Source organism: Artibeus jamaicensis, unplaced genomic scaffold (genome assembly GCF_021234435.1).
Source record: "Artibeus jamaicensis isolate MK-2021 breed Jamaican fruit bat unplaced genomic scaffold, CSHL_Jam_final contig_465, whole genome shotgun sequence".
Taxonomy (NCBI): Eukaryota; Metazoa; Chordata; class Mammalia; order Chiroptera; family Phyllostomidae; genus Artibeus; species Artibeus jamaicensis.
This window is the reverse complement of record NW_026521843.1, coordinates 10,077,935-10,096,727: the sequence shown is the minus strand read 5'-3', so window position 1 is coordinate 10,096,727 and position 18,793 is coordinate 10,077,935. Positions and strand designations below refer to the sequence as shown.

General features: G+C 41.4%; 1 protein-coding gene across 1 annotated transcript in view; it reads left to right on the top strand.

The window, feature by feature from the left end:
- The first annotated feature begins 7,811 nt into the window (after positions 1-7,811).
- LDAH (lipid droplet associated hydrolase) overlaps positions 7,812-18,793 on the top strand; it is a 72,665-nt gene continuing 61,683 nt past the window's right edge. Inside the window, exons 1-2 of the mRNA XM_037151715.2 lie at positions 7,812-7,899; positions 12,887-13,042. Coding sequence (XP_037007610.2) covers positions 12,889-13,042 — 154 coding nt within the window. The 5' untranslated portion in view covers positions 7,812-7,899; positions 12,887-12,888. The remainder of the gene's footprint in view (positions 7,900-12,886; positions 13,043-18,793) is intronic.

Sequence of the window (18,793 nt, the reverse complement as noted above, 5' to 3'; positions counted from 1 at the left end):
GCCAGGATCCACCACAGGTGTATAAAGCTGGTGGGTGAGAGGGACTGACTTACTGGAGTTTCATTCACAGAAACTCGGAAAAACAGGTGAAGTTGTCATGAAAACTCTTCTCCTCCCAACATTTTACTACTTAGCCATAGCTCACGATGCCCTTGAAAATTTGATTTTAAAAAACACTGTGGATTTCACTTCTATAAAAGTACACATTTTAAATGTACTTTATTTCATTGAAAATTGAGTTGTCCATAATATGGTGTTGACCTTGCATAGTGGAAAGAGCAATGAATTAGTTCTGCCGCTGACACAGGTGAGTTCATGTAACCTCTGTGGGTCTCAGTTCATTGCCTGTAAAATGAGAGGGTTGGACTAAATGCTCTCTGTGTGCCTGTCTACAGCCTATATCATATGTGTTCACAATTGCAGAAAAACTCAGTCCTCCTTGGAGACTCTTACTTTGGGAGCAGGCCCTCTTGGTGCAAGGAGTGGCTAGCCTCTGACTCTCTCTTTCCTCCTGAATCCTCCCTGGTTGATTCTTGTAGTTACCCTCATGCTGACTTCAGAAGGACTGTGCATACCTTCAGGCCCCAAAAGACACAGGCTCTTGCCTTTGCTGTCCTGAATGATACTTAGATAAGGCTGAAACACTTAAAATACATAGAGAGAGTAATAAATTGACTTACGAGCTATGACTTACTTATTCTTACTTGGTGATCTACAATGTCCCACTCAGTTTAGGTCCCACCTATATGCATCCCGGGATAAAAAAGGCCACCTTGAACACTCCTTACCTGAAAGTGTCATTATGGAAACATAGACTCCTCATAGTTCAGGCTGAGTGAGGCTCAGGGAGGGTGAGAAAGGCCCAGTTATGTCTTTTATCAACTGAATTGCCCCTTACAGTGTTCTGGCCTATTTTTCCTCTTATCTATGTGAGAAACATCAAGAATAACCTTTTCAGAAGACTGTACACTTAACTTCACCCCCATCATCAATTCAAGAGTCATGCCTGTCGGGACTCAGTATGATGCTTATATTATATTAGAACGCAAGCAACCCCTGCTCTCCTACTTAGAAATAAAACAATGGGAAGGAGATATATGATATGTTACATTTTACGTATTATATTGCATTATGTAGATGTGTTAGTCAGGATTAGAGTTGGTGCAAATAAGGGCAGGTTAAACACAATAAATAAACCTCTATCTCTTGAGTGAAAGAAGTTCAAAGGTACATATTCCGTGCTGTTAAGGCAGACTCACAGCGCCAATCTCTAAGGCAGGCAAGAAAGGCTTCGCTGAGAAGGTTTAACATTTGAGCTAAAAGAAAAGAAACAAAAGGAATTAATTTGCCTCCCCAGTTGCCACACAAACAGGACGTGTAAAGACAGAGGGATCAGAACAGAACTTGTAGGGAATCTCTAGATCGTTCAGACTCCTGCAGAGAGCAAAACGGAAGATTAGGGTGTGATTATGAAGACCTTGCAGGCAGAAGAGAGTAGTGAGGGTTGTAAAACGGAGCCAATGAACAATTTTACACGTGGGAATAACAATCTGACTTTCACAATTGAAAGGTCATTCAGCTCTTCCACTGGGAAATGGCCACCAGTGAGTAGTGCAGGGGAACCGCTGTCTTGTCTTAAATGGCTCTCCCCAATAGAGGGTCTCTAACAGACCCTAAGGACATCTCTGGTGATGGGGGAAACTGGAAGGAAGAGCAAGGCAAATAACCAGGCTGAAAACACTTTCCAAAACTTCCTTGCAAAGACAACACACACACACACACACACACACACACACACACACGACAAGTCTAGTATAAACACATTCCAAATTTGTGGAAGTTGTCAGGGAATCTTGGGGGGGCTCAGATACACATAAAGGAGGGAACACATTAAGAGGTGGATAAAAAAGTAACAGATTTCATCCTGATCCATTCTTTTGTTCTGTCTTATAGATCAGTCTCCCCCCGGCACCACTTAAGTGCTATCTCACTCTTAGCATAATGGAGAGCCAATTTTTTCATCAAAAGCCATTTTTAGGATCAAAGAGAAACATATTTCTAGGCAGATAGTACGTTAGTTATGTCACGTAACATCATATGGTAAGGGGTATTCAACTAAAATTAGAGATGATATTCCCTGAAATTCTCAAAAAAAAAAATCAAATGCCTCCAAATCGGGGGAAGAAAATTGAATCTTTTTTCTTCCAGGATATTTTTCTCAAGTGCTAGCGGAAGTGCTAATGAGAGACAGGCCTCCCTTCCATCCAGTGACAAATGTAATAGGTTACATGAAACCGCAGAAAATGAGTCTATTTAAAAATGTCAGATACAACACTAAAGGAAAACTTGGTCTTGTATTTTTTCCTCTTGATCATGGTCTAATAGAGACAATTCAGAAATGGTTTCTTCTGAACTTGGTGATATTCGTGATTGAAATAGTGTTGCTAATGATAACAATGTGTAGAATTATTACATGGAGAGCACTAATAATGCAGATCAGATGGTCTGTGGTTGTAGTTTTCCTGTAGATTATTTTGCTTCACTAGGCATATTTGATTACTCAGATTAGCACACTGAAACTCAGATTTGTTCTAGCATACAGAGAAGTGGGGTCTGTGAGGACAGACATTAGACAATTAACCAAATTTCTACGTTTTGCCACATAAAATAATGACAATCTAAAGCAGAAGGTATTAAACCAAAAATACTATTTTCAAGTATTTTTGGCATCTTACGTTTTTGCTTAGATCTACCAATATGCAGTGTTCCGTAAGACTCTGTGTTGAAATAATTGCTAAACCGAAGACACAACTCTTAATCGATGGTGTAAAACTAAGATGCATATTTTGGAATTTAAATACCACCTGACTTCTTGATTATGCTTTAAAGAAACAAAGTAGAATATTTTCTTTTCTCTATTTAAAAGAATTTTTAAAACTGTCTTCATATCTCATTCTGTTTGTATCTCTGATGGTTACAGGAGACTATTATAGTTTTCTTCTATAAGAGAAAACATTTATAAAGATACATTATGTCACTATGATTACAAGTCATTTCTGCCGGTTTTAAGGAATAACAAAATCTCAAGAATTAAAAACTGCAAACATCTAAGTAAATTTCTAGAACCAAAGCCGATGGGTATACAGCTTGGGATTTTCTCCAAAAATGTTGTTATTGAGGAATGTTTTTGACCAAAGAGTTGACAACAAACAAATCTCGACTATGACCATAAATGTGTCATAAAGCAGAGCAAACACACAAGTACAAGTTTTATCATATTCTAATCAGCAAAATTATACCACAAGTTCCACAAAATATACTTATACATTATTTGTTTAAATATGTTACCATATCATATTTAGGTATACATGATATACAATGTAGTATATAAAGGTAGATATGAAGGAACATAGAATACACGTACAAATATATCTGTTTATTCAGTACATGCAGTATCAATTTTGCTAGCTTGTGCTACAACAACAAACAACCCCACATCTCCGCAGTTTACACAACAAAGATTTATTTCTTGCTCCCATGCACGTCCTTCGGTGGTTGGTTCCACCTCTACTCCACATCTTCTTCGTTCTGGGACCCCGGGTGAAGGACCAACCCCAGTCTGGGACGCCCTGGTCTTAGGGTAGGGAGAAAGGAGGGATGACAGAATCCTACAACGGTGGAATCCCACCATGGACCTACTGCTAACACTTCATTGTCAAAAACAAGCCACATGGTGAAGCTTGATATCAACAGGGCACAAAATCCCTCAGTGGGAAGGGAAGAAAATTATTAGAAATAACTTTATCACTTGAGAAACTTCCTGAAAACATATTTATCCCAGCAATAGATCATTCAACTATTTTCCTCACAGGGCAACAGATCTCTCAACTGGGCAAATTGCTTATTATCAAATGAATTTCCTCATCAGTACATAAAAAAAAATGGGATAAAGGAAAGAAAAAGAGAAAAACTCATAGCTGGAAAATTTCTATTTACAAATAAGATTTCAGTTGGGGAAAAATACCAAGAAAAGAAGAAGGGAAGAATCATAACTTTAAGAGCATTCAATAATGAATTTAAAAAGAAAAACATGTACAACTACTATGTAAATCCAAGGACTGCTTCTTGCAAAAAAAAAAAAAAAGCCTTAAAATACATAAACGTAAACCTTTGTGTCATCTGATCAAGTGGGGGAAGTGTAAGATACCACAAAAGTACAAAGTTGGAAAGAGTGGAATAACCACAAATACAAAGGAAACTGAAAGATTCATAAGCAACCACTTTGCTCAACTCAAAGCGAGTAAGTTTGACTACCTGAATTAAGAGAATGATTTTTAGGAAAATATAAACTGTTGATAGTTCTAATACTACTTATTCGTTCCAGAGCATAGAAAATAAAAAGAGGTTAAAGTTCTAGCTTATATTCTTCACTTCACTGCAAAACAGAAATGGCCAAAGCTTTTCTTTAGTTGGTATATTAGTCTCCTGTTGCTACTACAATAAATCACCAAAAATTTAGTGATTTAAAAACAACACAAATTTATTATCTTGAATTTTCTGGAGGTCAGAACTTCAAAATCAACTTCACTGAGCTAATGTTATGGTGGCAGGCCTGTGTTCCTTCTGGAAGATCTAGGCAAGAATCTATTTCCTACCTTTTTCCAGCAATCGGCTGGCTGTTTGCCTGCATTCCTTGGTTTGTGGCCCCTTCCTCCCACTTCAAAGCACACCATAGCCTGCCTCTCCCTTTCTTTCTCTCTCTCTCTCTCTCTCTCTCTCTGTCCTGCCCCCCCCTTGACTGTTGCGTCCTTTGTCATATTTTTTTGTCTCTCCCTCTGCTTCTATTGTCCCGTTATGGTTTCCTTACTCTGGTCTCCTGCTTCCCTCTCATGTGGACCCTTGTGATTACACTGGGCCCACCTGAATAGTCCAAGACAATCTTCCCAACTTAAGATCCCTACCACACCATAATCACACCTGCAATGTCCTTTTTATCATGTAATGTAGCATATTCATAGGTTCCCGGGATTCAGACATGGGAGGCCATTATTCAGTCTATAAAAGTTGGATAGGTTGAGAATATGAAAAGACACTTTGATGTATGAAAAATAGCATTCTTATTTCACTGGGGAATACAAAAACTCTACTAAAAAATAAGGAATGATGTGTAAAATTACTGTAACAGTATAAATAGCTCAAAAAACTTGTTGAGCAGAGCAGTTTCTAAGGAACCCAACAAAATGGGAACATACTGTCCTCTAAAAGAATATTCATCTGTACCTAGTCCCAATCTCAATTTTGTTTTTAACTTATAGAGACAGTTGAACCACACCTCCCATATTTTTCTTATCTGTACCCTGCCCTCACACTAAAAGCTTCTTTCATGGTATGGTTTCATTGAGGGGCACTAATGGATTATATTAACAGATGAAAATAAAACCTTTGGCAATACAGTTGCATTATATATGGTGAATGACCTTGAAAGTCTTAAAATAAAAATATTCTTTTTTCTTATTTTTGTTTTTTTCTTTTTTCCTCTTGTTCCTTTTTACATAATCTTCAATTTACATATCCTAATTCAAAAAAATGTCCAAAGCAATCATTCGAACTTTCTGTGAATGGAATGGTAAGGAAGATGGGAGCATATTTTACTAATAACTGCAGGCCCTTCTGACATTCTCATAACATCCACCAGAGATATTCTTTCCTATCACAAACATCTGAGTTTTACCCTCTCTCTGTCTCACTCTCATTGCTACTGTGGGCCTTCCACCTCTTCTGCAAAGGGGCCCCAACTGCTCTCTTACCTCCATTAAATGGTCCCCAACAATTGTGGCAGTTTCTAAGAACTGTCTTCAGTAGTCCCTGCAGAGTCATCCGGGCCGTGTCGGAAATGCCAGCATTTTTCTTCTCTCCCTCCTCAGTGGTCCTGCCCATGAAGTGGTAGAAGCCTCTGACACTACCTCTGCTGCGACTTCCTCCCTATACACACTGCACGTGCTTGACAGTCCCCTGAAATCATCTCACGTCCATGGCACTCTGCTTGCGGCTTCTCTGCTCAACAAGAGGCAGATTTCCTTGGTTTCCAACTATATGCTCATGGATTTGTGAGAAAATGACTTCTTTCTGCTTCTTAGGGCCCAGACTTCTGGGTCTATATGAATTGAGCAAAAAGGGGACCATTTATCTGAGACTACCCTCCTGAACTCTGTCAAGCTTCTCCTCCCCTTCTAGGCCTATGTTAAATAGCACAAAACTTGGCACATAGTAAATGCTCAATAAATATTACCTGTTGCAAAACTCTCTCTCCTTCTGGTCATCTACATTCCCTAGAGTTCCGGAATTAGCCTATTCTACACAAACCTATACTTATACTTTGAATCTTTCTTTCGATACATTGCTTGCCACCCAGTGATGAAGATAAATAATCAGAAAAGCCACATTGCATCTTTCTGTGGACATTGTTAGATAAATGAAATGCGGAGTCAGCCCCTGAATGCTTTTATAATGAGTCCCCAGATGCCCCAGAAATAGGTCAGCCTCTGACCAACAACCAGTGAGAAACAGTGCTGGACACCAGTTACATGGTTGAGCTTAGCAGTGGATTCTCCAGCCTCAGTGGAACTGTGAGATGCCTGCAGCCCCGACCAACCAGCTGGGCTACAACCGTGAAAGGCTACAAGTTACATTCTTCCAGCTACGCTGAACTCCCTAACATTGAACCCCCTGGGTTACTTTTTCAGACACAGGCTAATGTAATGAAATCAGAAATATAAATCACTTGAGAGAATGCATCACACATGCGTATTTGAAAAGATTGAAAGGACTGAAAGAAATGCTGTACTTGAGAATAACATGCACCCCAATTTTTTGCGCATAGTGAACAGTGCATTAGTAACGAGGCACAGCACCTTGAACAAACATACCATGCAATGTAATCACCCATTTATTTTGTGTATTCATCTATGTTTTCAGACTCTGTGGTCACGTATTAATTTTGACATCAATGGGTAAGCTGTGAGGACTATAATTTATGAAAAGCGCTTAGGACAGTGAGTAGTTTTTTCTAAACGCATCGTGTTATCTATCATATTTAGAAAATAAAACTAAAAAGGGGGAGAGGTTAAGAAGAGGTACAGTCTGCTTCCAAAATCTGGTTGGATGGTGTGGTGGTTCATATCGCTGAGACGCTGAATACAAAAGGAACAAGTCTTCCTTCCTACTTGCAGGTGACAGTCACTGATGACTTGCTGGTCTACTTGTCTACTTGTCCTCCTAGCTATAAACCTACATCATACTCACCATCGCATTTTTGCACAGATATATACAGATGCCCCAGTTCACAAGACGAATATGACCTTCATCTTCAAGGAGCGTGGGTGTGGCATGTTCCCACTACCTCATATTAGGCATCTTCTGCATTTTGCTAACGTGTGAAGTAGCATAAGCTGGCTATATTAATGCTAACTAAGTCAACTGAGAATCAACTTTCCTGTGTTTGTGAGGAAGGAAGAGACGCGACCAGTAAAGAAGGAAAAGAAAAACAGAAGAAAAGAGACGAAGAAATGCTGAAAACGGGAAGGGAAGCCGGAAGCACATCGTGGATGGCTGAAATCAGAGAGGGATGACATTCAAAAGATCGGGGAAAGTTCCAACAATGCGACACCCTCCCAGGGATCTCCCGGAAGGCGGACAACCTGCCTCAAGCCAGGGTCAAGAACCGCCCAAACCGCCGCACGCCGCGAGTCCCTGGGGCGGCGGTTCCCCATTGGCGCTCACGTCGCGGAGCTGTGACGTCAGAAGGCCCGGGACTTCCGGACGCGGTGACGCCTGGGCAGGGCAATCGAGGTAGAGCCCGCTGCTTTCTAGACGAACAAGCGAGCCTCTGTCGCTCTCGGGGTGAGTTTGCAAGGGGGAGGACGGCCGGGCAGGCGTGCGGGAGCCGGAGCCCTTGCTTTCTCTAGCTGCACGCGGAGCCCCCGCTGTCCCTGGGCAGACGGCCCGCAGGGGCGAAAGTAACGGAGTAACAGTGCCTCGACCGCTCGGGGGGGTCCGGAGCCACTTTGTCCGGGTGGCTCTTGGGCTGCTGGCCCAGCAGTTGCTTCTCTAGCGAAAGACAAATCCTATATATATATGATTTCACAGATATGCAAAATCTAATGAATAAAATAAACTAAGAGACAAAATAGGAACAAATTCATAGATAGACAATCGAATAGAGAACTGACTGACAGCCGTCAGAGGGAAGGGACTTAAAAAAAGACTCAGACAAGTGTAGGGTGATTACCAGTAGGAAGCAGCATGGGGGAGGCGAAGAATAGAGTAGAAGAGGGCAAAGGGGGAGGATAATGGTGACGGAAAGAAACTTGACTTTGGGTGTTGAACAAACAATACGGTGTGCAGATGAGGCATTAGAGAATTGTACGCTTGAAACCTGTATAATTTTATTAACCATTGTCACCCCAATAAATTCAATATAAAGAAAGAAAGAATAGGAGCCCAGAATATGGTTACTATAAGCAGTATACAAAGATCTCTTGCACACCAATAAGAAGAATATAAATAACCCACTTGGAACCCAGAGAAAGGATGTGAATTAATAATTGACAGAAAAGAAAGTCAAAAAAACCAGCAAACATCTAAAAATGTTCAAATATATATGTAGTCAGAGAAATACAAATTAAAGAATGAGAGTTTATACCCTAACACTATAAGAATTAAAAATAATGGTACTACTTATTGATGGTAGAATTGAAGGGAAAGATAGCTTGCTAGATTGCTAGAGAAAATGGGATTCTTGGAGTGTGCAAAGCAATCTGGCAGTGCCTATTAAAATTCAACCCAGTAATTCCACACTTGGGAATCTGGCCTTTAGAAACAAAAAGTGTTACGTGGATATATGTAAGAACGTGGAGATTTAAGAGTGTGCCAGGAACAGTTCCTGTCAACAAGACAGGGAGATGGCCATATAAATTATGGTCTATACACATTATACAATCATTCAAAATAGTGACTTAGAGTTACAATATCCAACTTGGCAGTATTTTTGTGTGTTATTAAGTATAGAAACAAATGCACAGATGTGTGTATAATAAGCTCCTATATCTCACACACTGACAACTCATTTATTAAGATGTGTATAAATGCTTATGTATATGTGTGGTTATAGAAAAATATGGAAGACTATACTGAGTTAATAACAGGTTTAGAGGTGATATGCATGGGAGTGAGGAGAGGTAGAAATGACGCACACACAAGATTTAAAAATAACCATTTAAAACTCTAGCATATTATATCTCATTTATCCATTTAAATGAAATTGTTTTTTAAACAAAGAACGTGACATCCGGGTTCAAATGCTGGCTCCACCACATTCTGTATACATTTGTGGAATATTTGCTCTAGTTCTCTGAAATACACCATTGGTATCTCCTCAGGAATTGCAGCTGATACATTCTTTCAGAATCTCAGCCACCACCCACGGGAGTAAGGCCCACTCTTTTCGTGTCTCTGCCCTTCCTACCAGTCTTGATGTCGCTTCCCCTATAAATCCTTGGTTATGAGACTTCTGTTCAGTTAGTCTTCAGTTGGTTTTCCAGGTAGATTGCTCTATATGTTAGCTGTAATTCCAGTTTGCTCCTGGGAGGAAGTAAGTGTAACATCCACTTACTCCATCCGTCACCATCTTGGATCCTTTGCTTGTGTCTCTTGGTGGTGTTTTTTAACTTTAGTTATTCTAATGGTTTTATGATGGTATTCTTTGTTATTTTAATTTGTATTTCCCTGACAGTTCATGGTGTTAAGCATCTTCTTAGCTGCTGATTAGTAATATGTAGGTCTCCGTTTTCAAGTACATATTCAGAGCTTTCTCTGATTTAAAAAATTAGGCTGCCTTTTTTATTTAGTTCTAAGGATTCTTTATATATTCCATGTACAACCTTTTGTCATGATATGTATTTTCTGATGTAACATGTTCTCCTTTCCAGTGTCCTACATGTTTTGTTTGTTTGAAGAGCAAATGTTTTCAGTTTTGAAGTCCAATATGTCCTTTTCATCTGTTATAAAAGGTTTTGTGAGCTAAAAACCTTTTGCCTAGTCTAAACTTACAAATATTTCCTCACATATTTAGTCATTAAAATGTTATAGTTTTGTCTTCTGCATTCATATCTGTGTTGGATTTGGGTTAATTTTTCTGCATGGTATGAAATAAGGATTGTTGTTTATTATTTTCCTATAATATGAAGTTTTTCAGGTAATATATGCTGAAAACTTTTGAATTGCATTTAACATCCATCCAAACTAAATTGGCATGTATATGTAGAAATACATATGGATATGCATATATCCAATACATATATGGATCTATTTTTTAACTATCTTTTCCCTTTCTTTGATCTTTATGTCTGTCATTTCACCAATGCCAGACTGTCATGGCTACTTTGGTTTTTATGGTAAGTCTTGAAGTCACGTAGTGCTAATCTGCTGTTTTCTGTTTTTAAAAATTACTTTCACTACTCTAGCTGATTTTCATAGCCACATGTAACCAGCTTCTCTGTTCATATAAAAAGTCCTTCCAGACTTTTTATCCATGTGCATTGAATCTATACATCAGTTTTTGGAGTTCGCCCTGTAATGATATGAGTCTTCCAGTCAGTAAATATGATATATAGCTCACTCCATTATTCGTGTCTTTTTCATATCTCTCAGCAGTGTTCTATAATTTTTAGTGAAGAATGTTACATAGCTTTTGATAAATTTATTCCTAAGTATTTATGGGGTTTGGCCTATTATAAGTGTACTTTTCTGTTTTAATCTTCCCATTGTTTGCTGCTAATTTTATAAATGTAAAATTGTTTGTATTAACTTTTTACCCCACAGTCTTTTTTGTTAAAGATTTTACTTATTTTTAGAGAGAGGGGAAGGGAGGGAGAGAAACATCAATGTGTGTTGCCTCTCACGTGGCCCCCGCTGGGGACCTGGCCTGCAACCCAGGCATGTGCCCTGACTGGGAATCGAATTAGTGACCCTTTGGCTCACAGGCCGATGCACAATCCACTGAGCCACACCAGCCAGGGCTTACCCCTCAGTCTTAATAAATTAGTTATATGTTTTGTAGATTTTCTTAGAATTTCCTGCATGAACATTTGCCAACAGCTGGAGGCAGTTATATTTCTTCCTGCTTCATCTTTATGATTGTTCTTACTTGTGGTTGTCTTATTTCAACAGCTGGGACTTCCCAGTGTAATGCTGACTAGAAAGGGTGAAAGGGGACTGCCTGCCTTTTCCCCAAATGTATAGGGAGGTCATTCAATATTTTTATATTGTGAAAATATTAAGAATAATGTGATCTAAAAGTGTTTCATAGATGCTCTTTATCGGTTTTTGTTGGTGGTGCTGTTTTCCTCATGTCCCCTTTTCTGCCACCTTCTGGGTGTAGGATCAAGGTCACTGCTGTGGCAAGAGTGGCTTGATTCCTCCGGGACACTTGAAAGGCTAGAGGTTGCCTTCCAGAACTGCCCAGCTTACGGATGGGGAATAACCATTTACGTGCTGTGTTCCAGCCTTGTTGGCTGCAGTTGCCCCTGGGGCCCTGACAGCTTCCATACCGGGATATACTTACAGCTGCCACACTGGGATATACTTACCTGTGAACTAAGCAGGGTGCTAGTGGCTTCCCAGAAGGTCTTAGTTTTCAGAGAAGGGAAAGAACATTCAAGTGGAGACATAATTAGTACTGGATTTGGGAAACTAACAACATTTGCCAAAATCACCCAGCACGAGTTGCCTAACTCTTCAGGCTCAGGTCTTCCATGTGAAAAATGAGGAAGATAAAAATACCAACAACATAAAGTGGTAGTGAGGATTAAGTATGTTCAGAATGTTAAGCACTTGGCAAAAAGTTAGCTCTGAATGCATGTTGGTTTTCATTATTTTGTTGGTAGTAAATCCCAGTTCCTCAAAAGTGGGGCTTCAGGGATTGAGGTAGAAGAATATTATTTTCAAGAACCAGAATGAATTGCAAAAGCCAGAAGAAGAAGGAGCAGATTCCAAATCCGGCAGAGCCGTAGGCCAGCACCCCAAGTCAGCAGGCCAGCGGGATTGGGAGTCACACACACCTTTCCAGCCAGCCCCACTTCCGCATGTCAGGGGTCTCGTTCCAGGTGGGCTCCCAGGGCAGAGTGGCTGCGTGGGAAGGGGTCAGAGATGCAGAGGCCGGCAGAGGCCAGGCAGATTCCAGGGGACCCTGGGTATGGGTGTCAGCCTTCAGCAGGACTGCACGGGGCCTAAGCTCATTTTTTAAAAATGGACCTGTCTTCTGACCCAGCAATTCCACTTCTGATCATTTCTGTGAAGAAACCCGAAACACTAATTTGAAAGAATATGTGCACCCCTGTGTTCCTAGCAGCACTATGGCTGAATACAATAGCCAAGATTTGGAAGCAGCCAAAGTCCGTTAGTAACTGAGTGGATGAAAAAGCTGTGGTACATTTACACAAAGGAATACTATTTAGTCATTAGAAAGAAGGAACTCTTACCCTTCGGGACAGCGTGGATGGGCCCGGAGGACATTACGCTAAGTGAAGTAAGCCAGTCAGAGAAAGACAAACACCGTATGATCTCACTCCTGTGTGGATCCCACTCCTCGGTAGTCTTATTTCACCAAGTCACCAGGACTGTTCCTTCCTAGTCTTGTGGTTTGTTTTAGGGGTGGTGGTTTCGCAATCCTGTAACGCGTAACAGCTGAGCGGTCACCTGTCTCCCATATCGCCTCGGGGCTTTCCTTCAAACTGTGTTGAAATTTGCCATTTTTATTTTTGAATGTTGTCCTTGGCTCAAGGTTTTACATTTTAGTGACTCTTGATATTGTTTTTCTTTCCTTGTTTAGAAATGGACTCAGAAGTCCAAGAAGAAGTTCCCGTGCATGAGGAATTCATTTTATGTTGTGGAGTTGAAACCCAGGTTCTAAAATGTGGGCCCTGGACTGACCTCTTTAATGGCCCAAGTGCCGACAGGCCTAAGCTGCTTATTTTCATTATTACTGGTAAGTTCAGAAGTCTGGATGAGGAGATTATACAGGTACTTGCAGCTATTTCTGATTTCAGAGAGAACTTGGAGGGAAAAAAATCATTCAAACCATTGATAACAACCACTCTTAGTAGTTAGGTGGCTGGGCTTTTTTTTTCTATGCATTTTTATATATATTTAATATATATGTATGTGTGTGTATACATGTATATCAGTTATAAGTGTACCATCCATATAATTTTGTAGTTTTTTAAATTTTTATAATTTTTAGAATAATTAGAACTTTGTCAATTATTTTGTCAAAGTTTTCTAAATAACTTCTTTGTCTCATGTCAAGATGACTGTAAGTAGAATGTTGCCTTATTCTGGTACTTGGCAGCTGGGTCGTTTGTGACTTGTGCTGGATCATGGTTAAGAGAGTGTTGGGGTAGGTGCTTGACTGTGGGTGTTCATAGCACTTTCTGAGTTGTAAGTAAGTTGAATGTATGTATGTATGTATCAGCCTTAAAGATTAAAAGTGGAACTGTAAATATGTATTATAGCACATTATGTTTTATGACATTAGACTGTATCACTCATATAGCTAAGTCTGTGTGGGCTATTATGATTACATTCTTTCCCTGTACATTGTTGTTTATTTTCTCTGGGTTAATGATTGTCTCTCTCATTTGCTTTGTTGTCTATGTTTTTTTATTACTAATTTATCCTGAAACTATTCTCTAGAAGTGAAAAAATATATTGTCAATGCCGTTGAATAATCGGTCAGTTTTTGCTCTTTCTTGGCGCCCCGTCTCCTACAACGCTCTGGTCTTTGGCCCCGTCTGAGCGATGGCTCTCGCAGGCTGCGGCACAGGACACTGGGGATTTCTTCCACTTTTCTCTGGGTTGAATTGTTTCCTGGGTCCCATATTTTCTGTCTTGGTTTAAGCCCTTATTTTGCATAAACCAAGTAGCATCCCCAGTAGCATCCTGAGAAGAGGGGCGTGGGAAGTAACCTTTCAAAGATCCAGCATGTCAGAAAATGCCTTACCTTCTAGGTTGAACATAATGTTTCCTGTAAACGTGAAGGGCATTTTTATTGTTTTCCAGGATTCACGGCTGCTTTTGAGAAGTCTTGATATCATTCTGATTTTTGAACTTTTGTATGTGAAGCTCCCCCATCCAAAAAAAAAAACGGGATCTTTTCTTTGTTCTAAAATTCTGACATTTTTCAGTGAAAGACCTTGATACAAATTTTATTTCTCATACACATATTACATTTGGGTTTGGGGACCCCTTAAACTAGAAATGCATACACTTTCATTCTGAGTTCTGTTCTCTCTTTTTTGCAGTCTCCTGTTTTGTGGGTACCGTCTCATTTTCTTTGGCTTCGTGCATGTTTGAGTTTTTCTACGTTACTTTTTCTGTTTGCATTAGTGTTTGTTTTTCTCTAGATTCCTGGACCCTTGACCGCCCTTTCATGTTTAATAGACACAAAAAAATGGAAAGGAGCTCTGTGTTTAAAGCCGGGGCCCGTCAGCAGGTGTGCCCACGTTGACCCGCCACCCTGGTCAGACGGGCTTCCAGGCAGGACATGGGACTTCGGTACTGAAACCACAGTCGTCCTGGACAAAACAAGACAGTTGGTCACCCTAGGTAATCCTCAGCCTGGGGTGACTGGGTAGGGCCCCAGCATTTCATTGGAGAATTTCCAGCTTTCAGTATCTGCAGCTGCTTCTTGGATTGTCCAGTTTCCCCGGGAAGAAACTTTCCAGGATCCTGGCTGAGGAGTGCGGGGAGCCAGTGAGCTGATGGCTGCGCTGAGCAGGGAGAGGAGGTTGTTCAGCAACACTCTGTCTAGCATCTTCCCAGCCTAGTGCTTCTGTTCTCTGCTGGGCCCACCTCTCCCCTCAGTATCACCTCTTCTGGAAATAAATGTCCAGTCTCTTCCGTGATGTAACAGTCTCCTGCAGGGAGCAGATCTGTTGGCATCTCTTGGAATGAAAAATACATAGGCTCTGCCAAGAGTGAGGGAGAGTGTGCAGCTGTAGGCATGACAAGTGCTGTTTGATGGAGCAGAGATTTGGAGGCCGTAGCCCAATGCAGGAGTGAGAAAATAAGCGGAAGCCTCATCCCGGCCTGGAGAAGGGATCTGCTCCTGAGGCCAGAATGAAGGAGGTGAAGCTGTTCGCTGAAATGGAGCAGGGGGAAAGGAGTCTTTGGAGGGGTTCCTGCCTCCCAGCCTCTGTGCTCTCTGTTAACCAAGAGTGGGGGTGATCTGCTGACATTAGGGTTGGCAGAGGGTGGGTGGGGCTTTGAGGAAAGTGGGCGGGGCTTTGAGGAAAGTGGTCGGGCATTGAGAACAGCAGATATGCAGGAGGAAAGGAATTACCAACCAAAACCGAGTAGATAGATTTTGAGCAGCACCATGATCCAATAGCAGGTGTATCGAGGGTGAGGTCCAACAGGGAAGAAAGTTGGGCTGAAGAGCCGTCTGAGTTGGGATGCTGTGAATGGTCACCATTTCTGGGTAATGAAAAGATCGAGGCCTGTGGTTCCTAAACTTGGTGTCAGGACCAGCAGTACCATCTGCAAACTTGTTAGAAATGCCAGACCTTCTGAACCAGAAACCCTGGGGGTGGGGCCATCTGTGTTTAACCAGCCTGATGGGGGACGGATAGGTACTCCCCTGGTCGAGGGTGTGGCTTGCAGAATTGTTTGAATTAGGGGACAAAGATGTTGGCTCAGTCAGTCCACCCAGATTTTGAAATCACCTTAGTGCTGGAATGGCAAGTGAAACTGTCAGTTAAGAGTCAGGGTTTTCAGGGAATGTGCGAGGATGACTACAAAGTTGATAGATGGCAGTAGACGGCTTCAGTGTTGAAGGAGGAGGGGTTGTTACAGTAAGATGAACAAATAGGAGGAGCAGACAGCTCACTCTGCTCCCCTCTCAGAGGCACTCCTCCCTCAGTCATTTTCCCTCGGTGCTAGGAGCACTGTGTTGCGAAAGCCTTTGCTCTCGTTGAGGTGGGTGTGGTGTTAGAGAACAGTGAGGTCCCCACTGCAGGGGCTGGAAAGGAAGAGGGTTCCTCAGAGGGGAGAGCCAGGTTTAGGATACGGAGAAAGGGAAGCTTAAAACACTTGTTGTTTTATCCTGTCGTTATCTGATAGTGCTTTGACATTTTGGGGTCACCTTTAGTGTCCTAGTATCCTTTTATGTTTGCCCTTCTTTTCTCATGGCTGCCCTTGGCCGTTTTCCTTGGCATTCATGAGAGCTACAGGCTGGTACTGCTCATTAGGTTGTGGGATTCAGAAGTGTGTGTGTGTGTGTGTGTGTGTGTGTGTGTTTAATTTTGTGGCCTACTCTGTTTGTACTGTGAATGACAGTATTTCAAGGATTGTCAAACCACTGTTGACATCATGTTTAATCCATCTCTGGTAGGCTGACATAACATTTCATTTTAAGTCACTTTGCTTTTGCAGCTAGCAAAATTAATTCACTTTTAAATTAGTGATGATAATGAGGAGTGATTTGGTGGAATTCTCAGATTGAGGAACTTTTAATTTAGGTTCATCTTTTCCGGTGTACTTTTGTTGTAGAATTTCTGATAAGTAGCAGTATCCTCGGACTTTCTTTAAGTGCTGAAATGAGCAGAGGATGGTGATTGAGAACTCACTGGGGAACTCATTACAATTCTCAGGTGGTCGTGTGGGGGTAATAGAACCATGTGACATGTCTTGTCTTGTGAGCACACTGATTGGAGATGGAGCGGAAGCCTCCAAGGACAAGCCCAAATTCTGCCCGTGTCACAACCTTCTACACATGCTGTGCCACATTAACTCGGTAGGTGGAAGTTTTTGGCCCCTGCCAGGTTAATGGGAAGGCATTAAGTGTGCAGTGACATCGTTGAACAGTTACGAGTTTACTGACAGTTGAGATCCAGAGATGATCACTGCAGCCTCTGTGTGGTTTCCTAGCCAGGAAGTTTTGTCCATGGTTCATGAAGTGTGACATAAGCCATAACACGTAAGTGACGAAGTGTGCCATGACAGCTGCACAGTTTGCATTACACTGCCCACTTCTGTTGTAAATGCGATCTTCCTGTTACTGGCCACGTGGACTCTGTGGCTTCAAGAGCCAAGCTCTTTATTGGTTAAGGACCTTTGTACCTGTTCTTCTCCCATCCTAGTTTGCTTTTCTCTCAGATCCTTACAGGGTTGATTTCTTCTCATCTTTTGGGTCTTAGCTAAATGCCAGCCTCTCAAACGTTCTTCTCGGGCTGCCCTAGTCTCCTCCCTTCTCTATCGTGTGGTCCTATGTCCTTCATAGGAGTTGTTACATTGTTTTTTTTTTAATTTTTATTTATTTATTTTTAGAGAGAGGGGACGGGAAGGAGAAAGAGTGGGAGAGAAACATCAATGTGTGGTTGCCTCTCCTGTGTCCCCTACTGGGGACCTGGCCTGCAACCCAGGCATGTGCCCTGACTGGGAATCGAACCAGCGACCCTTTGCTTCGTAGGCCCGTGCTCAATCCACTGAGCTACACCAGCCAGGGCTCATTGTTGAATTAACTTATTCACTTATTTAGTTATGTGTATATATTCTCCCACTAGAATATAAATTGCAAAGAGGCCCTTCTCTGCCTGGTGCTTAACACAGTGATGTCCACATAGTAAGTGGTCAATAAATAATTGCTAACTAAAAAAATATGCAAAAGAAGCTATAGTGCTGACTAGAGTAAATGAACATGGAGTAGTTGGCATTATCATTTGCTGGATGATGATAAAGGACTGAATCAGACAGTTTAAAGGATTTGTTTAAGATTTTGTAGTTACTAAGGAAAAGAACTCAGGCTTTTTTTTTTTCATTAATCTTTATTGTATTTTTTCCATTACCATTCAGTCCACTTATATCCCCTCTCCCCTCCCACCCTCCATCCCCCGAAATCACCAGATTATTATCCAGGTCCATGAGTCCCTTTTCCTGTCTGCTCAGTCCCTCTATCCCCTCACCTGCCCGCACCCTTACCTGTCATCCTGCTCTCCATCTATGAGTCTGTCCCCATTTTCTTTGTTAGTTCAGTTTGCTCCTTAGATTCCACACATGAGTGAAATCATACGGTACTTGTCTTTCTCTGACTGGCTTATTTCACTTAGCATATTGTTCTCCAAGTGCATCCATCCTGTCATGAAGGATAAAATTTGCCTTCTTTTTCACCCGGATGTAAGGAGAAAAAAATGTTTTACAGCAGCTCCATGACCTGGCACTCGCTGGTTTCACACAGCCCGTCATTGTGCCGATCGCACCTGAACTGTGTCGTGGTCGTCCCTGGACGCCCTTCGGAGTTAGGCCACTTCTGACCTGCTGTGTACTTTAAACTTACAGAACATTACGTGTCCACTGTATTCAGTACATTCCTAAATGTAATAATTATAGTAGTAATAGCTGCCATTTATTCCGCACCTACTGTGTGCCCAGTATGGAGCAAGCGCTGTCCGTTTATTACCCCTGAGGGCAGTGCAGCTACTTCCCAGGGCTGCTGGGAGGTTAACCATGACGGGCACACGGAGGATCCTGGCCCAGGAGGTTCATTCTTTAGATTCAGTGTTAATACTTCCTTTTACATATTCTTTCAGTGATCAAATATGTATTGAGCACACACTATCTGCATGACCTTGAGCAAGCTCCTTAACCTCTCTGTATTTCAGTTTCTTCATCCATAAGATGGAACTAATAATAGTCCCACCTCACGTGGAGATAAGAGTTAATGTATGTAAAGTTGTATACA